Source organism: Dipodomys ordii, unplaced genomic scaffold, assembly GCF_000151885.1.
Source record: "Dipodomys ordii isolate 6190 unplaced genomic scaffold, Dord_2.0 Scaffold55, whole genome shotgun sequence".
Lineage (NCBI taxonomy): Eukaryota > Metazoa > Chordata > Mammalia > Rodentia > Heteromyidae > Dipodomys > Dipodomys ordii.
The window spans coordinates 6,263,465-6,288,408 of record NW_012267271.1 but is presented as its reverse complement, the minus strand read 5'-3'; the positions used below and the strand labels follow the sequence as shown (position 1 = coordinate 6,288,408).

Genomic DNA, 24,944 nt, shown 5'->3' with positions numbered 1-24,944 from the left:
CACATCACCCAAGGTGGAAGAAATAACTGTCTTGTCAAAGCTCATAGAACTCATAAGCTTTACAGACCACGATAAACAATTTGCCCCATGAAAGTTAGCATGTGTTTGTGACTTTAAGCATCACCATCCCGCAGTACTGTGAAATTATGTAATCACTTAAGCACAATAAAGAATTTGCAAAAGAAAACCCAAACAAACGTGGAGCTGTGGCTTAAGGAGTAGAGCACCATCCTTGAGTGAAAAAAAACAAATGAGAATGTGAGGCTGTGTGTTCAAGCCCAGTTCCAGCCCCAACAAACAAACACACAAACAGAATATAACCCAAACCCTTCCTTTAATTGTCTGAACTGGGGTCCCATTACATTGAACCCCAATTCAGAAAGAATGTGATGCTGAGGCTCATGTGACCCTGTTAGCCAAAGATTTGCCATCAACCAGATCGGTGAAACTAGAATGGTGGAATCTGGGGAAAATCTCTTTTTTTTTTTTTCCTTTTTGCCAGTCCTCGGGCTTGAACTCAGGGCCTGGGTGCTGTCCCTGAGCTTCTTTTACTCAAGGCTAGCCCTCTACCATGGGAGCCACAGCACCACTTCTGGCCTTTTCTGTGTATGTGGTGCTGAGGAAGCGAACCCAGGGCTTCATGCATGCGAGGCAAGCGCTCTACCACTGAGCCACCTGCCCAGGCCTGGAAATTGCTCTTGATGGTGGAGGTGAAGGGGGAGAGCGGTGTGGAGTGAGGGCGATGGACTGCGTTGTTTCCAGGTGTGGAAACCTCACAATGAAACCTCCCTTGTACCAGGAATGCATGCAAATAAAACATCTCTGGAGTGGGGGGGGGGGTCCTGGTGGTTCTGGGGCTTGAACTCAAGGCCTGGGCACTTGTCCCTGGGCTTCTATGCTCAAGGTTAGTTTAGTGCTCTACCACTTGAGCCACAGCTTCACTTCTGCTGTGTGTGTGTGTGTGTTTCTCTTGTCTTCCATTTCTCCTGTTTAGTGCTCTCTGAGTTTCCTGGACATGTGCTTTGCTACTTGTTATTAATTCTGGAAAGTTCTCAGCTGTAATCAATTGAAAAACTTCTCTAGCTCTTTATCTTCTGTTTTCTCACCACACATATGCTTTTCCCCCTGAAATAGTCACTGTTCTTGAATTACCTGTTCCTTTCCTTTCATTTATGGGTAATTTTCATAAATACAAATGAGTCAAATGAGTCCTTATGAATATATATGCAAGAATGCTCAATAAAGATGACAGCAAAGTCAAACCATTGATCCAAAAACCAAAGAGATGGGCTGGGAAGTTGGCTCAGTGGTATAGTGCTTGCCTTGCATGCATGAGGCCCTGGGTTCGATTCCTCAGCACCACATAAGCAGAAAAAAAAAAAGCTGGAAGTGGTGCTGTGGCTCAAGTGGTAGAGTGGTAGCCTTGAGCTAAAGAGCTGAGGGACAGCGCCCAGACCCAGAGTTCAGGCCCCCAGGACTGACAAAAAAGAAAAAAAAAAGAAAAAAAGAAAAAAACCAAAGCGGGGGGTGGGGGGTGGGCGGAATGGGGAGACACATCTTAAGTGGTTGAGCAGCAGCCTAGCAAGCAAGAGGCCCTGAGTTCAAGCCCAGTGCTGGTTACATACATACAAGATAGATAATCCACTCTGACTAGTCTAGTCTAAGGTTTGGTCTTGGAGTGCAAGGCTGGTTTGACTCTCAGAAATGAATCAGTGTTATTCACTGTACTGAAGTGAAAATGAAGTAAATCGCTTAACTTCCACAGACACAGAAAAACTTTTTGAAGATTCCAGCAGAGATGGTGATGAAAGTCTTAGCAAGCAAGAAACAAGGGGAACTTCCTTACCCGGCTATTGTATGTATAACCTCTGTACACAGCCAACATCATTTATGGTGAGTTACAAAAGCTTCTCTCTGAGATTACAAGCAAAGCCAGGCTGCCCAACCTCACCATGTTCCACCTGACAGTTACTGGGGGTTGTGGGCAATCAAGTTATGAAAAGAAACAGATGAGTCAGGCACCTGTGGCTCATGAGCATAATCCTACCTTCTCAGGAGGCTGAGACCTGGAGGATTATAGTTCAAAGCCAGCCAGGGCAGAAAACTCAAAATAACCAGCAAAGTACCAAATTGGATGTGTGGTTCATGTGGTAGAGTACCAGCTGGGTGAGCAAAAGGCCCTGAGTTGAAACGCTGATACTGTCAAAGTAATAAGAGAATAAAAAAATAGATTGGGAATTGAAGCCAGACACAGGGGTAGAATCCTCTAATGTGCATACCCAGGAGGCTGAGGCAGGAGGCCTATGAATTTAAGGCCAGCCAACGTTACATGGTAGGACACTGAATTTAAGCAAGATCATTAGAATCAAGATCCATATGTACAAGTCTTTCTAGTACTAGCAAGATAAGAATTAAAAAGGAAAATAAAACAATGCAGGAACAAATGAAAACAAGAGTTGTAAGAACTCTACACTGAAACTTACTAAATGAGAAATAAGAGAACTAAAGGATCTATCACAAATTAAAAAGCTCAGGAGTAGCAGGGCACCGGTGGCTCACGCCTGTCATCCTAGCTACTCAAGAGGCTGAGATCTGAGGATCACAGTTCAAAGCCAGCCCAGGCAGGAAAGTCCGTGAGACTCTAATCTCCAATAAAGCACCAGAAAACTGAAAGTGGCACTGTGGCTCAAGTGATAGAGTGCTTGCTTTGAAGTGAAGAGCTCAGGGACAGTGCTCAGGCCCAGAGTTCAAGCCCCACGACCAATAAAAAAAAAAAAAAAAGCCAGCATGGGCAGGCAAATCCTTGAGACTCTTATCTCCAAGAAACTACTCAGAAAAAGCTGGAAAGCTGGAAATGGTGCTGTGGCTCAACTGGTAGAGTGCTAGCCTTGAGCAAAAGAAGCTCAGGGACAGTGTCCAGGCCCAGAATTTAAGCCCCCATAATGGCAACAAAAAGAATGTTAGCAAAATGCGCTCCCTTCCCATAGCTTAGTCCCCTTTCCCTCCCACAGCTTGGCACGCTCCCTTCCAGGCAACACCAGGCCCTGTAGTAAAGGCAGTGAATCATCAGCCGCCAGCCCCCTTTACTCGGGATGGCACTTCTCTGGGGCAGCTTCCACCATAGAAGGCAGCAAGAGCCCCTTACAGTGACCTTCAGCTCTGGGCAGCTGCAGGACCCTTGTCTACTATTTGGGCAGCAGCCATCAATCCTAGTCCGCCATGATGAAGCCCCCGGCCCACGCGTCCACACCGGGGTCTCTGCCTCCTAGCCCCTTCCAGCCCCTTCCAGCCCCTCCTAGACCTCCTAGGTGATATAGGTCACCCCAGACAACAGCCGGCGCTGCTTCTCCCTTCTCCCTTGTGAGAAGGGTCTTGCCACCCCCTTTCCTGGCAATAAACCTTTCTTTGTTCTCTGTACCTGGATGTCTGCGTGGCTTTCTGGCAAAGTCTATTCATCTTTCAGAAAGGATCTGTCACAACTTGAAAACCTCGATAGTAGCCGGCGCTGGCGGCTGACGCCTGTAATCTTCAGGAGGCTGACATCTGAGGATGGAGGTTCAAAGCCAGCCCAGGCAGGAAAGGCCATGAGACTCTTATCTCCAATTAACCACCAAAAAGCCCAAAGTGGAGTTGTGGCTCAAGTGGTAAAGCGCCAGCCTTGAGCTGGACAGGGCCAGCCTCAGGACTGGCAGAAAAGAAAAAAAAAAAAAAGGAAAGAAAGCAAACTCAGTAGTGTTAAATGGCCACTTCTTCCCAGCGCAATCCCAAAGCAAACCACAGATGGTTTTAGGTTCCTTTTTTTTTTTTTTTCTCATTTGCTTGAACTCAGGGCTTGGGTGCTTTCCCTGAGCCTTTTCACTCAAGGTTAGAGCTCTACCACTTTCTGGTGATTAATTGGAGATAAGAGTCTCCTGGACTTTCCTGCCCAGGCTGGCTTTGAACCATGATCCTCAGATCTCAGCCTCCTGATTGGCCAGGTCTATGGGCGTGAGCCGCCGGCACTTAGGTTCTTTTTTCATTTTGGTGGAGGCAGGGATTGCAAGCTGATTTAACATTCATACAGAAATACAAAGGACTTGCATGCAAGAGATTCTTTTTTTTTTGGTCGGTCGTGGGGCTTGAACTCTGGGCCTGGGTGCTGTCCCTCAGCTCTTCAGCTCAAGGCTAGCACTCTACCACTTGAGCTACAGCGCCACTTCCGGTTTTCTGGTGGTTTATTGGAGATAGGAGTCTCACGGTCTCTCCTGCCCGGGCTGGCTTTGAACCGCAATCAGCCTCCTGAGTAGCTAGGATTACAGGCGTGAGCCATCAGCGCCCGGCTAAAAAAAAATTTTTTTTTTTTTGTCAGTCGTGGGGCCTGAACTCTGGGCCTGGGCACTGTCCCTCAGCTCTTCAGCTCAAGGCGAGTGCTCTACCACTTGAGCTACAGCACCACTTGCATGCAAGAGATTCTTGCAGCCAAGAGATTCTCTTCTTTTTCTATTTTTTGTACTGGCCCTGGGATTTGAACTCAGGGCCTAAGCTGGTGCTCTACTATTTGAGCTATAGCTCCATTTCTGGCTCTTTGCTGCTTAATTATGTATAAGAGTCTTTCAGATTTGTCTGCCCAGACTAGCTACGAACCTTAATCCTCACATCTCAGGCTCTTGAGAAGACACAGGCGTGAGCCACCAGCACCCAGCTTACTAGTTTTACGATAAAGCTGATAAAAGTACGACAATAGTGTTAAGTTGACACAAGGACGGAACACGAAGGTTGATAAAATGGAAACACTGCATCTAATGAAGAGGAGTGCATGACATTTTTGTTTTGTGCTAGGGGTGAAACACAGGGCCTCGCCTACCTTAGGCAGATGCTCTACCCCAGGCTACCCCGCCAGCCGGGTGCATGGCTGCAAAGATACATACTATTTATATACATTTAATTTGAATGAAACAACTGTAGAGCCCTTGACACAAGTGATAACAATTTGGATTTAGTCCAGTTCCAAGGATGAAAATGAGAAGAGATTAGCTTTGAGCAAAAGAAGATCAGGGACAGTGCCTAGGCCCTGAGTTCAAGTCCCAGGACTGGCAAAAACAAAACAAAAACAAAAAGCTGGCTAGGTGCTGCTGGTTCATGCCCATAATCCTAGCTACTCAGGAGGCTGAGATCTGAGGATTGTGGTTCGAAGCCAGTTCAAGCAGGAAAGTCCATGAGACTCTTACAGACTTCAATTAACCACCAGAAAACTGGAAGTGGAGCTATGGCTCAAAGTGTGAGGCACTAGCCTTGAGCAAAACAGTTCAGGGACAGTGCTCAGGCCTGAGTTCAGGCCCCACAATTGAAAAAAGAAAGATATGATCTAGACAGGGTTAGCAGCTCACATCTGTAATCCCAGCTACTAGGGGTGAAGGGAGGGAGGGAAGAAGAGAAGGTTGCAGTTTGAGGCTGGCCTGGCCATAAAAAATTGTGAGTCTCCGGCTGGGAAGGTGGCTCAGTGGTAGAGTGCTAGCCTGGAGCAAAAGAAGCTCAGGGACAGCGCCCAGGACCTGAGCCCAGCCCAGAACAGGCAAAAAAAACAAAACAAAACAAAACAACAAAACAACAACTCCAAAACAAAAAAAGTTTTTGAAGTCTCCCTCTCAACCAATAAAAAGCCTGGTGAGGTGACACACACCAGGAAACTAACTAGGTGGACTGAGAGACAGTCTTAGAAAACAAACAAACAAGCAAACACAGCCAATTGTTACCTGGGGGTGTGGCTCAGGTTGTATAGTGATGGTTTAACAAGTACAAGGGCTTGAGTTCAAACAAATTCTGCCAGAAAAAGAGAGAGAGAGAGACAGACATGTGATCTAGTCACAGAAGACCAGCCGTCCCAGGTGGCTACAAAAGGCCTCCTCTGGGTCTGGCAGCTCCTGCCTGTAATCCCAGCATTTGGGAGACAGGCAAGAGGATGGCCAATTCCAGGCCAACCTGGGGCTACATAGAAAGACTTTGTTATAAAAGCTCAGCCTCTGGCGGTCCAGTTGATTGTCATCCTCCCCTGACTGAAGAACTCTCTGGAAAGTACATTTTGACAGGTGACAGCAGAAATGATGGCGATCCTGAGAGCGAAGTGATTTCCCCCTCTGGCTGCCACCCAGACTTGTCCGATTTTTTTTTTGGGGGGGGTCAGTCGTGTGGCCTGAACCCTGGGCCTGGGCGCTGTCCCTCAGCTCTTCAGCTCAAGGCGAGCACTCTACCACTTGAGCCACAGCACCACTTCGGGTTTTTTCTGCTTATATGGTGTTGAGGAATTGAACCCAGAGCCTCATGCATGCAAGGCAAGTGCTCTACCACTGAGCCACCTTCCCAGCCCCTATTTTTCTTAAAGCCAGTGCTGCGGCCGGGGAGCGGGGCCTGAGGAGGGGAGAGGGCGCTTGGTTTGGGGTTACTCATCTCAGCAGGGTGCAGGCGGTAGCCAGACAGTGGAGGCTGGGAATGGAGGCGTGGCACAAATGGTAGAGGGCCATGCCCCGAGTTCAAGCCTGAAGTTCAGCCAACCCTAGGCCCATCCCATCCCAGCTCCGCTGTGGTCAGGGGCCCTAGCACCCCTTTAGCTTCCTGCTTGAGCCGCGTGGCACAGGACCCCTGGGTGCCTGGCACAGAGGATGAGACCAGCGGTCAGTTCCGGTGAAGAGGTGAATTTGCAAATGATGGCTCCTGGGGCTTCTCCGCTCTCTACTTCTCTGGGTGCTAAGTGCGAGGGTATGAGCTGGAGTCTCAGCCTGCACTGAAGCCAGAGGACACTGCGGGCAGCGCAGCACGCCCCTGAGGAGCGGGCTCTGGCAGGTCAGCAAACGGCCTGGGAAGGGCCAGCACGAGGTCGCTCTGCGGCCACTGACGGGCATCTCGCCGGCCTCCCACGGACAGGAGGCTGGGAGCTCAGGGCAAGGGTGGGGTAGCCCATTGGAAACTGAGGCTCCTGGGTGTTGTGGCTGCTTGGACTGGTACACTGCCGCTTACCCCGATGGTCACTATTTCTGGGGCCACTTGGGGTGCACATGGAGGCCTGTGAGCTACAGAACCCCCCAGCTTCTGGGGAAGGTTAAAGAGGCCCACGCATGCCACGTGTGGATGGTGGAGGTGGGGGCAGGGTGCATTTGGAAGATGTGGCCTGGCCACACCCCTGCCTCCCCCAGGCAGACCTGCCCCCGTGATGACCGCGCAGCTTTCCTAATGGAACACAATCGCTGAACTTGGTACATGGCGAGCACTTTAGCCGGCCGGCCGGCGTGGCAGACTGCTGATGAGAATCGTCTTTGGAGGGCGGGCGCCATGTTAATGAGAGACCAAATTTCATATGCTTGCAAACTTCCCTCCTGTGGCCCCGCACCCCTCCCCCCCCAATAAAAGATTGCATCAGAGAGAAAGGGAGAGAGAGATTTCCATAATTTATAGTATGGGCATTTCACTGGGGACAAGTGCTAATCTGTACTTACCGATACATTTAAGAAAATGCATCCTCCCGCAAGCCTGCACCATTTACGACTCTTGGCACAACCGCAAAAGCTCAGTCTTCAATTAAGGGACACCTTAGGGTTCATTATCACACAGTCGCTCCCTGTGAACCATGCCAAATGCTGTTTTGGCACAGAGCTTGGAAGATGAATTAGAGGAAGTCTTCTCTGTAATGCCCATTACCGTCATCAGTGCTCATGGCCTCCGCTCCCGGCCTCCTCCTCCACGCGGCTTTTACCATTCAATCTCTCAACGTCAAAGTGGATTCTCTAGAGGTGTACTTAAAAGATGCCACATCTCCTCCTGGTCTTCCGGCTCTCAACAGGCCCAGCGCACCCCAGATGGGACGCTCTCCACCCCCTTTCGGGCTAAAGGAGCCACAGATGTCTCTCCCTCCTTTTAGAGGAGTATACACACACACACACACGCACACACATGCACGCACGCACGCACACACACAGCCTACAGGGGCTTCTGAGCAGCATCTAAGTCTACACAGACGATTCCAGGTGGAAGCAAGGCGGACTCAGACGCTGCCTCACACACCTGCAGTTCAAAGCCAAGTTGCTCCAGCCAATGGAAAGATGGGGGGTGGGGGGAAGGCGTGCCTTGGCCTCATGGGTGTGCATGTCAATCCTTACACAGGGCCCACTAGTGGTGCACACTGTTCGGGTCTTACATCTACGGGGGAAGACTTACTTTCCCGAATCCGTGGGGTCCAGGGCCCACAGGAAAAGGGAGCAGGTCACCATCCAGCCAGGGCCCCATGTGGGGCTGGAGCTGGGACCAGGTACCAGCCAGCAGCAGCCCAGCCCAGCTCAGCCCAGCCCGGGGGACGGAGGGGCACGGTGGTGGTGGCGGCGGCGGCCTGTGAGAAGGTTGAGTACAGGTGAGTGTGGGTGGCAAGGGAGGCGGGCAGGAGAAAGGCTGAGCTGCGCAGCCGCACGACACTGTGGCTCTTGGGTCCAAAGGGGGCACTGTGCAAAGCCATTCACATAAAATGAGCTCAGGCAAGCTTCTGGACACCTACGCTGCGCTGCACTGTGGACACAGGAGACGGGGTGGGGAGGGAGCCCAGCAAACAAATGCACCCGAGATACTTGGCCCACAAGTCACTTGGTGGGAATTTTATTATATAGAGTGTAAAATGAATTGTCAGTCAAATAAAAAGAACATCTTTTTAAAAACAACATACATAACATCCCCCAACAGCCTGTTTTAAAGTTAGACATTTCAAGCTTCGTAAGGAGAGACAAGAGCAGCAACCCAGAAACTGTAACTTCTGAGTGCGTCAAACAGAATGTTCTTCAGGTCCATTAAAAATGCAAGAAAAAAATAGCTTCAATTCCGTCTTTTTTCCTTTAAAAATACATGTTATCTGTACAAGATACACTACAGTAAACATTGGAAATCATATTATCCCTTTTATTAAATCAGAGTTATTTAATTCATATTGTGGTTAATACTAGATTATTTATTCATCTAATTAATTCGACAAATATTAAGAAAATACTTAAAAGAAAAAATCAAAAACACCTTGGAATTAAAAAATAGTTACTACATTTTTATAAGGTTTAATGTTCCACAGTGTTTGTTAAAAGTTATATTGAATTTCTTTTTAATATTAAAAATAACAGTATTTATATTTTTGAGAGGCTAGAGAAAGGTTTTTTGTTTTGTTTTTAAAACCAGCTTGGAGGTCTTAGATACACAATTGCAACTGGCAATGGAGACATGAAGAATGTACGCTAGACATGACACGTTTTTATATTACCCTTTAGAACTCTAGAAATTATACAAACCCTATAAAACGCCCCTTCCCACCCCTGCTGGACAGCAAACAATTATCTGTTTCAATTCAGAATTCACATAATTAATTACAATACATAATAGTTCAGTTTTTTAAAAAAATGCAATAAAACCAGACAGCCAAGATATAAGAAATTAGAAGGAAAACACTGAATTTACACATTTAATATTTAAATACTGTTTAAAAAATTTTTTTAAAGAATTTCTTACATACCACCTAAGACTTCCAAGCCACTTTCTGTTGCAACAGAAAAAAACAAAAACAAAAACAAAAACAACGGTAAATAAAATGAGAGAGAAGGGAAGGGCGCAGTGGCAGCGGTGTGGCTGCGGGACACGCGGGCGCGCCCGGCACGCGGGCGTGCAGGTATTGCTCCACGCTTGAAAGAACGAAACCAAAATTATCAGCCATTTTTAGTAACTAATTTACCCGATTTTTAGAAAAATTCTGTTAATCTAAACATAGTGTTTCACAGAACAAAACAAAGGTTCTTCATCAAAAGGTTTGCAAATCTAGAAAGCTCTGTTACAAACAGGTTTTCTCTCACACTGATCGGGGAAGAGCCAGGTCGCCCCAGGTCGCCCGTCTACTGCTCCTGTGGGGGGAGGGAGAGGGTCAGCCTGAGGGCAGCACCCACGGCCGCCTCGGGCCTCAGGCTCTCAGGGCTCTGGGCTCGTGGACACTGGGCAGGGGCACCAGCCCTGGCGACTGGGCAGGGAGAAGGCCAGGGCCTGGGCTGGCCGGCCCTGAGGGAGCACCCGGGCCTCTTCCCTGGGGCACGGCTTGTGGGGGGCCCCCCCGGCACCCCTGTCCAGCCCCGCTGTGGGGATCCCCTCCCGCTGCTGCCCGAGGAAAGGCGCACACATGTGCGAGCCTGCAAGGAGCGAGCTGCGAGCCAGCAGGGGGGGGTGAGCAGTCTTGGCTCTGGGGCAGGGCCAGCCGGCTCTGGGGGGCCGGGCCAGGCCAGGCCAGGCGGAGCGGGCGAGCACTAGGGCTGCTCTGGGAAGCGTCGTAGTGCTGGGGAGCGGCTACAGACCTGGCTGTGGGCCTGAGCCTGCCCTAACGTCTGCCCGTAGAACGCGACCTGCTGTCGGTAATATTCCGCCCAGGCCATGGTGTAGTCTGGCGGGGAGCTGGCCTGAGGAGCAGCGCTGTGACCTGGCCAACGGGAAGAAGCGAGCAAATGACTGCAGGGAAGGAGGGGCGGGGAGGGGAGCGAGGGGAAGGGTCAGGCTGAGAGGGGAGGTCAGGCTGGCACCTCCTGGGGACCTGCGCCCCGTGGGGCAGGGGAGGGGGCTGCCACACCCTCTGCAGTACCTGTGCACATGCCCAGCGGCTCCCAGGGCTCACTCAGTAGGCAGCAGAGGGAGGGGAGGGGAGCACCCGGGGTGGAGCTTGGGGAGCTTCCTCGGGGAGAGGAGGACCAGCAGACACCTTCCCCAGCCCCTAGAGTGATTCTCCCCCGGGGGTGAAGCAGCCTCCACCACCCTTGACCCTCAGGCCAGAGGCACAGAGCCCCACGCAGCGCAGAGGCGCCCGTGCCCGGGGGAGGGGTGGGGTGGGAGGGTCGGTGGGGGTCTGCTCCTTGGCCCACACCTGTGGCCTGGGAAAATGCCCAGCACCACACCTGCACTAGCTGTGCTCCTGAGCGTTACCACCACTCTCCATAGCCCAAGCTGGGCACACGGGCAAGGGCGAGGTCCCCGTGGGACCCATGGGAGAGGCCCGGGCGGGGCACACAGGCTGGCTGGGTCCTGCTCTGGTACCAGCTCAGCTCCAGGCAGCAGGAGCAGGTGGAGCGGGGTGAGGGAGCTATGGCTGCGTGCGCATGTGCGCACACTCACCCTGTTTTTTGTAGTAGTCTTCCCAGGCCTTGCTGTAGTCAGGCTGGCTGCTCTGTGACTGGCCCTGCTGACCTAGGAGGACACAGCATCAGGCGTCAGCGGCCTGCATGCCCGCGAGGTGCCCAGCCCAGGCGCAGGCCCTGCAGACCTCCAGATGGAGCCATTCCACAGCCCTGGAGCCCCCCAGGCCGCCCACAGGGGAGCCGTCCTGGAGCAGACAGAGGGCCCGTGCGCGTGTGCACAGGCTGCGCCTGCCTGCTGCTCAGCAAGACCTGAGCTCCTCTGGACAGCAGAAGAGCAGAGTACAGGGCTAGCTGTGGGTCTGGGTTCCGGCAGGGCAGGGCGGAGGCTGTGTCTTCCTGGGAGAGGGGAGGGAACGACACCTGCTGCAGGCAGTGCTGAGGACAGCGCTCACCTCCCCTGTGCTGGGAGGGCCCTGGGGACTGCGAGGGGGATACGGTGGGGACAGAACAGCGCACATAGCTTGGAAACCAGAGTTAAGGGCTGAGGTGTGGGGGGGCTCCGCTGTTCCCCTGAAGAGTGGTGGGAGAGGAAGGGCCCCCCAGCGTCACACGCGGGGCTGAGGAAGAGGCAAGAAGGGGAGCAGGGGAGAGAAGATGCCCCCCCCTTCTTCCTTGGTCTCCAACAACGTGGTGAGTGAATCCCAGGCGGAGAGGATGGCTCTCCTTTAAGGCCTCCCTGCCGCAGCAGTGAGGGAGCAATCCCACCTAAAACCCAGCCACTACCACCCGCCGACCCCTGGTGGGAGGTGAGCACAGAGGGGCCGGGCAGTGCCAGCAGGGGGTGCAGCGCCCTCCTGGGGGTAGGCAGGTGCCGACCATGAAGGTTCCAGCTAACTTGAAACAGCGAATCCAAGTATTGGGGATACTGGACACTTGCTGGTGGCTCACGCCTGTCACCCTAGCTACTCAGGAGGCTGATATCAGAGGATCACTACTCAAAGCCAGCCTGAGCAAGAAAAATGAGTGAAACTCTTACCTCTAATTAACCACCAAAAAGCCACAAGCAGAGCTGTATTCGAGTAGTAAAGAGATAGTGCCCAGGACCTGAGTTCAAGGACTAGTACTGGTGAGTACATGTGCCTACACACAAAATATTGGAAGGTGGGGCGGGATAGCCATAGTGTTAGGCACGCAAACCCTTTAGAAATCAAGCTTGGGGGGCTGGGAAGGTGGCTCCAGTGGTAGAGCACTTGCCTTGCATGCTCAAGGCCCTGGGTTCGATTCCTCAGCACCACATAAGCAAAAAGAAAAAAAAAGCCGCAAGTAGCACTGTGGCTCAAGTGGTAGAGTGCTAGCCTTGAGCTGAAGAGCTGAGGGACAGCGCCCAGGCCCAGAGTTCAGGCCTCACAACTGGACCCCCCCAAAAAAAAAAAAAAAAAAAGCAATCAAGCTTGGGTTGGTTGGCACCAGTGACTCAAGCCTGTAATCCTGGCTGCTCAGGAGGCTGAGGCCTGGAGGATCATGATTTGAAGCCAGCTAGGGCAGAAAGTCTGTGAGACTCCATCTCTAATTAACCAGCAAAAAGCTAGAGGACAGTGCCAGCTTTAAACAAAATAACGCAAGGCCCTGAGTTCAAGGCCTGGAACCTACCAGCACAGAGCTACAAATGAAACCCAAGCTCTTTATTTCACAAACAATTGCAGCAGCTCTAGGGAGGGAACGTGCTCAGGCCTCACCGTGCATCTGCCTCTCGCATATCCTCGTGTGTATAAACGCACAGGTGTACACCCCCTTCCCCCCAACCTTCTAAGATGTCGGTGAGAACATAGATCGCCCTGGGGCAAATGGGAGAGTTGCTTAGGGGAGAAGAAAAGGGGCGGGGCTCCTCAGGATGAGGAGAGGCTTGGTGGAACTGCAAGACAGCTTAAGGGGACCGGAGCTCCTGCAAGGCCAGAGGCTCCGCTGCGCCCTGGGTGTCTCTGGGGAGCATGGAGCGGGCATGCTGCACCTGTCCCCGGCTCGGCCCCGGTCTGAGAGCCCCACCCGGGCCACACTGGCCTTTCAGGGAGCATGCGCAGCCACCGCGGCGTCACTTACTTGGGACCTGCTGTGTGGGCTGCTGCCACGCCTGGTAGGTGCTACCCCAGCCCTGGGTCAGAAACGCCGGAGGAGCACTGTGGACGGACGACACAGGAGTCACGGGTGCGGGGGTGGGGCACACCAGCTCCGGCCTCACCGCCTCACCCCCTGGCCGAGGGCCACCTACCTCACAGGGGTGCTGTGGGGGTTGCCGTTCACTTTAGCAGCCATGTTGGGGAAACAGCCCGAGCCTCTGGGAGGAAAGGTGCTGCGGGGAGAGGAGCAAGCAGAGCTGGGCTCTCCGGGCCGCGCTGGGGGGGGGGGAGCAGCGCGGCCGGGGAGCAACGCAATGTCAGGGCGGGAGACTCACTTCTGGTGAGGCGCGGTGGGCTGGCTGAAGGGGCTCTGTCCGAAGGCGGTGGGGGCTCCGAGGCTGGCACCCTGTGTGGGCAGAGGAGCCGTCACGCCCGCGCCCGTGCCTGAGCCGCGGCGCGCTCTCCACCCCGGCCCGCCCAGGACAAAGCCCGTGTCTGGGAGACAGGTGAAGGGCACGGCTCTGTGCTCACGCTAGCTTCCTTCCCACGCACGCCACGTCTGCAGCAGGGCTCGGCCTCTAGTGCGCGAGACCACCACAGGCCACGAGTGCCCTGGCACGTCCCCCGGGGAGGACCAACCTGCTTGACTCTCGCGTCAATTTAGGCTGGCCCAGGGCTCTCTGCCATCCTACGTCCCCACTGAGGTGAGCAGTGGCCCATCTGTCTCCAACTCTCCCTTTCTTTATCTGCTTTGAGGCGCCTGAAACTAAAGGCAGAGTCAATGAACGCAGCCTGCGGCCGGCGGCCAGGGCGGCACGAGGGCCGGGCAGGGCGGGGGAGGGCCTCGCCCGGCTGCTCATCTAAGCTGCGGGGGCATGCTCTGGACTGACGCTGCAGCCTGCTAAGCTCTGCCAGGGGCTTCTCCATGGCGTCTGCCCCGGCCCTGGCGAGGGGGGGGGGCCGCCTCCACGCCACTGGAGGAGGGAAGGGCGCAGGAAGTTCCAGGTGCCGGGGCGGAGGCGGTACCTTGGCCATCCAGAAGCAACGCCAGCTAGCATTAAGGCAGTTGGGGAAAGGCTCGAGTACGTACGCCAACTCTCTCGTCTATGAGATGTCTGGCCACCTCGATCTGCGGAGGACTGCCTCTGATGGTGAACACCCGGAGGCCGGGGTCGGTGCTGGGCGGTGGGTTCCGCTGCAGCTCCACGTGGGCCCCGGACTGCTGGTTGATGCTTTTGATGTTCTCTCCCCCTGTGGGCCAGATACACAGGGTAAGGCACTGGCGGCAATGCAAAGGCCCTGTGGCTCTTCGCTCTGGGAGGCTGGAAGGGCGCTTCCTGTGGGTCAGCTCTGACCGGAGAAGAGCCGTACTGAACAGGTTCTGACGAAGCTCGGGGTTCCATTGTGTCCACGGGTGCGCTCTTGAGCAAAGCTGTGGCCTGTGTGGCTAGCAGCACCCAGGTCTGCCCTGAGACTGGAGAGGCTTCCCGAAGACTGCTCCAGCCCCCACCCCAGCCACAGCCGTGGGCTTGGGGGCCACCTCAGCCTAACAATGAGGACCTGGCGGCCCCACCACGCACAATGGGCTCCTTCAGCCCGGCCGGGCCCTGGACCGCTCTCCCGCCCTCCATGGGTCAGACGGCCGGCCACAGGTCCAACAATGCCTGGAGCCCACTCAGACCTCACGATCCTGTCCCTCCTCAGGTCCTGGCAGCCTCCAGGGGTGGGGGTGGGGTGGGGTCTAGACAGAGGCAGTCCAAGGAAAGGGGGGGGGGTGTCACAGGGGCTGCGCGGAGTGGGGCTAATGAAAATTAAGTTGGACTCTTTGAAAAACCCGAGTGTCCCAGTCTGTTAATGAAATTTGCGTAACAAAAGCTCTACCAGCCTAACAATGGTCCAATTCTTCTCTTGAAATTTCACACAACTTATAGATCTGTCAAGCCCCCACCCCCACCCCCAGGCCGGGTACCAAAGAGCCAGGACATAAGGAAAAGTTAGACCACAATTCTGCAAAGTTAGAAGGATAAAACACTGACATATCTGGAATCGACGAGTAGGGAAGCTCAAATGATGAGAAGCAAACACAGGACAATGCTGTACCATCCCCAGTGAGCAGGTACCCCACAACGCCCTCAGCACCCCACCTAGCAAGCGAGGGAGGAGAGGAGAGAGCAGAGATGAACGTATCTCATCTTTTTTTTTTTTTTTTGGGGGGGGGTCCGGTCCAAGCAATGAAGGCTGGAAAAGCGGAGCTGTGGCGATAGACTTGAGCAAAGAAGCCAAGTGAGAGCACAGGCTCTGTGTTCAAACTCAAGTACCAGCACATGCAGATGTGTGGGCACACATATGCACACATGCACGCTGGATCTGGTGATCCCTCAGGCAGCTCAGCATCTGCCTGGACAACACGCAGGCTTAATTCAGACCCACTTTAACAGAAAACACCAACAAAGGGGATGTCTGACTACGCACACTGCAAATAGCTCCACGTGGCCTGCAGGCAGCCCCCACCCTCTGCATTCAGAGGCCTGGATTTTACCTTCTTGGCCCCTGAAAAGGAAGCAGCTTAGCTTCAGGCATCTGTTTTGGGAAAGCAACAGAGAGCAAAGAACAGCGGCCACTCTCCCAGGCACCTCAGTGTTCTGGGGCTCCTACCAGCCTCTGCCGGGCTGAGGCCCAGCGGGCCCGAGACTCTCCCAGAGGCCACAGGAGCATGCTAATAAGGACAGCAGGCCCCACAACCACATGGGGCCGGAAGGAGTTAATTTAAGTTCATCTTCTCTCAAAATGAGGTCACCAGCTTGGCACATGGTGGTGGTCTATGGACTCATTCAGTAGCCTGCTCCATTCTTCCACCTGATGGGGGGCAGAAGGGGACAGAAGCGACCCACTGGTGGCCCCCGGCTGGACGTGAAATCGTAAAGCAATTAATCAAATCTGCTAAAAGGCCTGGCTGACAAGAGCAGGGCTGGCCACACTGTCGTCGGCGGTGCTGCATTTATCATGGAAATCCAGCAGGGGCCCAGGAGGCTTCGGTCTGTGCGAGGGCAGGCCGGGCAGTGTCGGCCAGGCTGGGCCAGGCCGGGCCAGGCCGCCTGCGGTTCACCCGCCTCACCCAGGCTCTGTTCCCTAGCCTTGGGTTGTGTGAAGACCCTCCTCCATGAGACAGGCAGCACCACTTCCCTCTGTCGTCCCTGATCCCTACAACATGGAAGACACAGACAGAGAAACACCCCCACACCCCCTCAAATCTGTTATGATGGCCACAGTGTCACTCTCCAGGATCTTCAAGTCACATGCTCCAGTGAAAGGCTCACTGACAAATGGGTCTCAAGAGGCAATCCTCCACCTCCAGGCACACACAGATTTAATCTCCAGATGCCCAATGGGCAGCCCTGCCAGTGTGGGGACACATCCAGTGTTCCCAGCAGCAAGAAGTACCCATGACCTACCTTAGTATTATGTGCCAGAAAACCAATATAAAGCTGATGTGCTGGTCACACCTGTAATCCCAGCACTCAGGAAGGTAAGGTTGGAGGAACAGGTTTGAGGCCAGCCTCAACTATGTAACAAGACCATGCCTTAAGACAAAAACAAAACCCCTTAACGAAGCAAAACCTATTCTGCTCCTACCAACCCAGAGGACAGTAAAGAGCATCAAAGTCCCTCCAAACATCTTAAAGACATTTGGTAATAAAAGACATCTAGTCAGGCGCAGGTGGCTCATGCCTGTAATCCTAGCTACTAAGGAAGCTGAGATCTGAGGATTGTGGCTTGAAGCCAGCGCAGGCAGAAAAGCTCATGAGAGACTCTTTTTGTTCTGTTTGTCTATCTTTGGGAGGGACAAAGGGTGAACAAATGCAGCAGTGGTACTCACTAAACACTATGTTGAAAATGAACTATACAACTTATGGGTAGGGACAGGAGCAAAAAATTGAGAGCAACAAAGGGGGGACTGTCCAAACCCTCTGCACATAGCTTTACGATTAACAATTTAAAAAAAAAAAAAAAGACCCCAGAGGGCTAGCTGCTTAGCCCTTCTGCTGTGTGAGGAACATGACAGTAAGAATAAACCCATCAGAACCAAAAAGGAGACCTTCAGAGACAACAATCCGACAGTCTTTATCTTGGACTTGACAGCAACCCAAATAATAAATTTCTGTTGTTTATGAAAAAAGAAAAAGGTAGTGCCAGAGGTAGGTAGAACTGTGACTCATGTGGTAGAATGCCAGCTTTGAGCACAAAACCCAGGGACAGTGCCCCCTGGCCATCCCCCCCTCAAAAGAAGAGGGGTGGGAGATAGACACACACAGACAGAAAGACAAATGAGAGACTCTGGGGAGTAAATAGATGATATTGCTTCCTCCATATGCTTCCAAATGAAGCAACAGAGAAAATACAAAACAAGGACAAATGGAGGTCTGGGCCAGCAACAGGGCTCAGTGTGGCCCTGCAGGGAGCTCCTTGCTGGAAGGGACCATGGTCATCATTAACAAGGCTCTCCACTCAACCATCCCTAACATGTGCACAAACAATTAAGAACTCACAACCAAAGCCAGGAGCCGGGGGCTCACACCTGTATTCAGGAGGCTGAGATGTAAGGATTGCCATTGAAGCCAGCCTGGGCAAGAAAATCTGTGAGACTCTTATCTCCAATTGATCACAGAAGAAGCTGGAAGTGGAGTTATGGCTCAAATAGTAGAGTGCTAGCCTTGAGCACAAAAGCTCAGGGACAGTGCCCAGTTCCAGAGTTCAAGTCCCCAGTACTGGCAAAAAAAAAGAAAAAGAAAAAGAAATCATAATCAGAAAGGGGTGTGTCTAAGCGGGAGAATACCTGCCTAGCACTTGTGATATCCTGGGTTTAATTCCTAGCACTAGAAGAATAACACGAACTCTGCCTTCACTTGTTACTAGTAAGGTGCAAAGAAGAGATGTGTGCCACACACAGCCTTGCTGGGCCCTTGCCCCTGCGGGCCTCTGCACAGCCCGAGCCGCTCCCCCAGCAGCTTCGTCCACTCGCACTGTGCTCTAGCTTGTCAGGGACAGGGGCCTCCGAGAAAGCCAGGCAACGCAGGGCTCCGCAGAGGGTGGCGGGCACCACACCACAGCTCCTCAGTCAGCAGTGCCCATGGCCTGCCCTGCCTTCTCACCTTTGCCGATGACCAGGCCGCACTTATCCGCCGGCACAGTGTACGTTACTTCTTGGATGCCACCAGGGGTGCCCACACTCCAGTCACCTCGGCCACGGCCTCTTCCTCTGGCCACTGCCAGGCCTCCAAAGCCATCTCTTTCCTAGGAAGAAGACAAGGTTTGTGTGGCAGTCTGTCACCAGCACCCACACGTGTCAGGTTTCCTGGGGAAGCAGAAACATGAACAGGCTTTCAATCCATCTTCAATCCATCATGTGCCCAGGGAGGATGTGTGCAGAGACATGCACATGTGGGTCATGTAAAAAGCGCGTGTGCGCACACGCACGCACACACACACAGACGAAACACACAGGCAGATGGAAATGCCTGCCTAAAGCCCGTGCCCCTCTCTCTGGCACTTTAATTACAGCACCAACTCTCTAGGGCCTCCTCCAAGCTGAAGCTGCTCTTTCTGTGGCTGACACATGCTGAGCCTGACGATGCTAAAGCACTCTCAGAGCTACACGAGTGTATCACATGACCCTGACTTCCTCTGGCCAGGCTGCACTGGGGGACAATTTAGTCACTGCTGTCTGAGCCAGAAGACCTTGCACTCAAGCCAGCAAAAAGGACAAAAACAGGTTGTCTTGTGCCTCAGAAAAAGCAGAAAAGTCAGTCAGGGGATCTCTGCAGGCCACTTGAGGAAGCAGAGTAAATGCTTTCAGAGCGGAACCTGGTCAGGCCAGTCCACCTCCAGCAAGAGGCTGCTGAATGGTGGTGCAACACAGTGAACAAGTATTTGGCAAAACCTGCTTATGTCAACTTGAGAGAACTCAACATTTATCCAGATGCTTAGCCAGCAGAAAGCTGAGGTAACTGGAGGGCTTTCCCCTGCACTCCATTTCCAGGAAAGACGACTGACAAGTAAATGCAGTAATTTGAGAGACTTCTGTTAAAACACTCACAGCCAGCTTTCTGGATTCTTATGAGAGGTTCTCTTCAGCTGCCTGTGAAGCTTGAAACTCAAAAACTTACTACAGAGAACATCAGGGACAATGCAGTGGCTGCTTCTAATCTCAAGAACTGCTGGGGATTTTGTTCAAAGCCCAGCCTTTGCTGGGTGATGGTGGCTCAGGCCTGTAAACCTACCTAGCTAGAATGCTGAGATCTGAGGATCACATTTGGAAGCCAGCCCTGGCAGGAAAGTCCGTGAGACTTGTATCTCCAATGAACTTCCAAAAAGCTGGAAGTGGAGCTGTGGTTCCAATGGTAGACAGTCTGCCTTGAGTGAAAAAGCTCAGGGATGGCACCCAGGCCCTGAGTTCAAGCCCCAGTATCGGTACACCTATGCACACACCTCACAGTCCTGGATGCCAATGCAGGACATCCACGTGCAGTGGAGGCTGTGCTTCCCCAGCACCAAGACTCAGTTTCCCCCTGCACCAAGGCTGTTTCCTCCAGCCCCAAGATTTCCGTTTCCCCCAGCACCGAGGCTGTTTGCTCCAACACTGAGATTCCGTTTCCCCCAGGACTGAGGCTCTGTTTCCTCCAACACAGAGATTCCGTTTCCTCTAGTACAGAGGCTCTGCTTCTTCTAGCATCGAGGTTCCTCTTCCCCAGCACCGAGACTTAGCATCCCCCAGTACCGAGATTCCATTTCCCCTAGCTCAGAGGCTCCACTTCCTCCAGGTTTAAAGCTCAAGATGGCTGCAGAGGAAAGGAGGCTTTGGTCTTTGAGCTTCCGAAGCTGGTCTCAAGGTCACATGGCTAAGGGATGAGCTGCGAACACAATTTCCAAACTGCTGCTTTTTCCTTTGGTTCTAGTTGTTCTGACTTTTTCTTAGCCTGCACATGTGGAGGGCACTGCTGACTGGCTACCCCTTAGAGTGACTCTTTAGTACAAGTGACACTTGCACTAAAAACGACTCAGAGAGAACCAGGAGAAGGCAGCACCGGGCCTCCGCAGGGCCTGGACTGTTCCCTTGATTCCACTTCATTTAAAATACTCAGGCTGTTGGGAACTTGGCATTCTGCTTGGTATTTTCCCAAACAGTTTAAACAGGCAGAAACTTACAGGGTAAAGAAAACCTGTGTTTTAGATACAACAGGAAGCAATAAACCAGAAAAGGTCTCAATAGGCAGATTTAAAGAAGGCTCTGTGAAGGTGCCTCTGTCCCTGGGGCCAGATCTTTGTATCCCAACAACTGGACACACCCACCTGGGCTGTAAGAATCAGCTCGTTGATGATGTGCGCTGCGTGCTGACACCGGTCAGGAGGGCCCATGACTTGGGCTGCTCTCTCTGGACTAATGCCATCATCTGTGGAACCAAGTAAGAGATAATATTAAGAACAGCCCTAACTAGGAAGGAAACCAAAACAGGCCATTTTCTTACCAGTGCCAAAAAGGCAACGAGACTGTCACCAGTCCTACTCTTTTGCAGTGGCTTGATCAGGAAAATGTGTGATTGTGTCTTTTTGCACATTTCTGGTCAATAATCACCATGCAAGTAGTTACTCTGAAACGGTATCATTAGAAGCAGACTGTGGTGGTGTACACCTGTAATCCCAGCACTTGGGAGGCTGAAGCAGGAAGATTTGAGGTTCTAGGCCAGCCTGCACTACACAGTGAGACCCTGCCACAAACAAAAGCTTCTGTGTATGTTATTGTGTGTGTGTGTGTGTGTGTGTGTGTGACTGTGTGTTACTGGTCGTGGGGCTTGAGTTTTGAGCCTTGATCTCCTAAGCTTTTTCACTTGAGGCTGGCATTCTACCATTTGAACTATGCCTCCACTTCTGACTTCTGGGTGGTTAACTGGAAATAAAGAGTTCCATGGACTTTCTGGCTTTGAACCTAGATCCTAAGATCTCAGCCTTCTGATAAGCTAGGATTATAGGCTTCCCACAGAGAGTGTGTGTGAAGACTTAGCAAAATTACAAGGTGGAAATGTCCTGTCCATTTCCCCACATTGTATTAACAAAACAACAACAAAAAAAACCCAAACAAAAAACCAGGCCTGTAAGTGCTTGGACTAGGCATGCTGGCTGGAGGAAGGTATGTGCGAGTCACTAAGCATGCAAAGGGCCAAGAAGAGGGAGATCAGCAATCTGGTGACACAATGTTGCAAGAAAAAAAGGGGACCATGTGTGCTTAGGGTCACCAGCCTGGTTTCTGAGCTGTGAAATGTGGCTTGATACAGCTGCACCCTGACAACCAACCTGGTTTAAACTGAATCCTCACACCAGCGTCGTTCTGGATCTTTTTGATCATTTCTCCATTTCTTCCTATCACTATCCCAACAGCAAACCTAGGCACAGACACCTAGTAACACAGACAAAACTTCATCACACCTTCTGCAAACCTGGCTTACTTTTGAAAAAGGGCAAATTATTTTTTTTTCAAAAAATGGTTTTCATTTTATTATAAGACAATAATGGAGATAAAAATATAAGGCAAATTATAGTTGATTTCATTTTTCATGATTATTAGAGCTGACCAAAATAGTTACCAAAAAGGAAAAAAAAATCTTACAGGTAAAAAGGACCCATTTGATTATACCAGTGATACTTTTTCTAAGTACAGTTTCTTCATTGTGAAAGTTGTGCTGATATACAGACACCATGTCAACCTGCCATTAGTGGAGACGCAACTTTCACTGGCACTACATACATCCACCCTGCTGTGTAATCATGACTCGCATCTACTTGAAGCTCTACCCATCACCCAAGCAGCTCTGTCCATTAAGCAATGCCCGGCTCCCCCCAAGCCCTCTGCTCTGATGTCCATGGTTCTACCTTGCAACTGTCCTTCTGTACCTGGCTGACTGAACAAAGCATACTATTTGCGATGTTCATCCATACGGTAGGAATACCAAGTGTTTCAGTGGATGAGGAAGGCAGCTCAGTGGCAGAGCGCTTGCCTGTCCCTGGGTTCATCACAGCACCACCATCTCACCTCATCAATATACAGGATTCTAGGTTTGACACCATCATAACACCGATCACCGGGAATACCTGGATTTTGGCCTTTATCGGGGCAGCAAGTTAACCTTTCAAGTAAAATCTCCAATAATCTCTGCGCCCTGCAATATGCAGCTGCACTATCCCGCACTCAGCCCCTGCCTGTCCTCACCCATAGACAGCAAGTGAGCGCGTGCTGTCTGCTCACCTCTATGCTGCCTCCTCCCACTCGGGAGCCGAAATCACCCCGCACACCTCGAAAGTCGGCTTGGTCCTTTTCTCGGATGATCTCCAGTACCATTTCTTTTGCTTGCTGCATAAACACAAATGAAAGGTATTGTGGAAGAAAACACAAAATACATCAATCTGGGAGAAATGTCAAGATAGAGCCCTCCCTACATGGATCCAAAGATAGAAGGAACTTGTGAGAAAATCTGCTCACCACATCTGGGACTCAGGCAGGCTGGTAAGGCTGAGGTGGTGAGTTTCACCAGCACTCGAATTCTACAACCAGCAATACGGCCCCAGATGGCTAGGGACTGAGCCCTAGCTACTTTGAGCAGCAGGGTGAATTCCTAGGAGTGCAGATAATGAGCGCCGACATGTCTGGGCTGTGGCCTATGTCCATCTCCACACCAGCCCAGAGGGCCTGCAGAGAGGCCAGGATAGGAAGGACAAGTGCCTTGGCAGAGCTGTGGGAGCCGAGCACAGGCCAGCAAAGCCAACACTGCCTCTCCTCTGAGCAGCAGCACTCACCACCACCTTCCACTCTGGGAACAGTTGAGCATGGCTCTGTTCCTGGTGCTACCCATCCTCATGCTGCCACTGAGCACTTGAAATACAGTGAGTGAAAAAGAGGCAACGAACTTGTATTCACACTGAATGCACTCAAGTAGCCACATGTGGCCAGCGGTACCTACACTGGACAATACACTCTCTCCGCAAACACGGGACCCCCTAGATGTGTCAGCTAATACCAAGACCTAGCCCATATCGGGAAGCCCCGGCCCCCACAGGCTTCCCTACCTGTACTTTAAATGGATCGCCAGTGATACGAAGAGGCTTGTCTGCTCCCGTGGGCAGTGGGCCATCTTGGATCATGACCATTTTCACACCTGTCCGCTCCTGTGGAACACAAATAACACAGTGCTCAGGGCCAGAAGTAAGACGTGGACCGGACAGCACATGTCCCACCCATAAGGGATAGCCTTCTTACCCATGTGACATATAAACCCCTTACCAAAACTATTGCCTTTCCTTTGTCTAATCCTAACATGTATATCTAAATATTAGTGAGCCTGGTCTTACCAAAGGCTGTGCTTCACGTATCTGAGCAGCACGTATGGCCACCCCGCTTCACAGGTGAAGAGGGCTCTCAATGGACAGCCCAAGGTTCCAGGGCAGCTCAAATGTGGATTCTGGACAGCAATCCCAGCGTTGTGGAAGTCTACACTAGGTTCTGAGTATGTGCACACACATGTCTGGCCACGCCCTCCCCTGCAGCTGCAAAATCCCCAGAGCTCTGCAAGCAACATTTGTTCAGAAGCAACAAGTTCAGCAAAACGGAACTTAGTACATTTCTAGCCCTTCTCCAACGCCAGTATAGCTATTATTATGTTCACTGGGAAAATATGCACTTGGCAAACTTGCTGAGGATGCTAAAAGCTAAAATGTGCTCGGCCCAAGTCCTGAGGTAAAGAAGGGGACCCTGTCACTAACAGCAGCTGCTGTTCATGAAGTGCCTCCCAGAATGGACATTATTTCAGCTCTGTAATGACAGTAGGGTGTGCACTTCCTGTCTCACAGAGAAGGACCCTCGGCTCTGAGTGTTTGCCTGTGTGTGTGTGTGTGTCCTGGAACTTGAACTTGGGGTACTGTCCCTGAGCTTTTGTTTGCTCAAGATTAGCACTCTACCACTTCAGCTACAGCCTCACTTCCAGATTTTTGGTGATTAACTGGAGATGAGTCGCACAAACTTTCCTGTGGTTTTGAACCACAGTTCTCAGATCTAAGCCTCTTGATTAGCTAGGATTATAGGCATAAGCCACCAGTACTGGCTTGGGTGTTTACTTTTTGACGCAGGGTCTTTGTATAGTCCACACAGGCCTTACACTCAAAATCCTCCTGCTCTAGCTTCCTGTATGTGCGTGTAGTCACTCTGTGAGCTTTTCTGCCTAAGGCTAGAGCTCCACCTGTGGCTTTTTAGTGGCTCATTGGAGATAAAGAGTCTCAGAGACCATCCTGCTCTTGCTGGCCTCTGTGACTGGCGCTCAGATCTCAGCTTCCTGAGTAGCAGTGCCTGGCTTCATACCCAGCTTTTTTTTTTTTTGGGTCGGTCGTGGGGCCTGAACTCTGGGCGCTGTCCCTCAGCTCTTCAGCTCAAGGTTAGTGCTCTACCACTTGAGACACAGCACCACTTCTGCCTTTTTCTGCTTATGTGGTGCTGAGAAATTGAACCCAGGGTCTCATGCATGCAAGGCAAGCACTCTACCACTCAGCCACCTTCCCAGCCCCCCAGCTTTTTTTTTTGGTTGGTCATGGGGCTTGAACTCTGGGCCTGAGTGCTGTCACTCAGCTCTTCAGCTCAAGGCAAGTGCTCTACCACTTGAGCCACAGCACCACTTCCAGTTTTCTGGTGGTT

General features: G+C 51.9%; 1 protein-coding gene across 1 annotated transcript in view; it reads right to left on the bottom strand.

Annotated features, from left to right (window-relative positions):
• Positions 1 to 8,582: 8,582 nt before the first annotated feature.
• Positions 8,583 to 24,944, bottom strand: part of Fubp3 (far upstream element (FUSE) binding protein 3) — a 67,587-nt gene continuing 51,225 nt past the window's right edge. The window contains exons 8-20 of the mRNA XM_013021285.1: positions 24,893 to 24,896; positions 23,330 to 23,430; positions 22,512 to 22,616; positions 21,563 to 21,665; positions 20,564 to 20,664; positions 18,367 to 18,508; positions 14,307 to 14,467; positions 13,552 to 13,622; positions 13,369 to 13,449; positions 13,200 to 13,276; positions 11,140 to 11,211; positions 10,332 to 10,453; positions 8,583 to 9,890 (exon numbers count right to left, since the gene is read on the bottom strand). Coding sequence (XP_012876739.1) covers positions 9,882 to 9,890; positions 10,332 to 10,453; positions 11,140 to 11,211; positions 13,200 to 13,276; positions 13,369 to 13,449; positions 13,552 to 13,622; positions 14,307 to 14,467; positions 18,367 to 18,508; positions 20,564 to 20,664; positions 21,563 to 21,665; positions 22,512 to 22,616; positions 23,330 to 23,430; positions 24,893 to 24,896 — 1,149 coding nt within the window. The 3' untranslated portion in view covers positions 8,583 to 9,881. The remainder of the gene's footprint in view (positions 9,891 to 10,331; positions 10,454 to 11,139; positions 11,212 to 13,199; positions 13,277 to 13,368; positions 13,450 to 13,551; positions 13,623 to 14,306; positions 14,468 to 18,366; positions 18,509 to 20,563; positions 20,665 to 21,562; positions 21,666 to 22,511; positions 22,617 to 23,329; positions 23,431 to 24,892; positions 24,897 to 24,944) is intronic.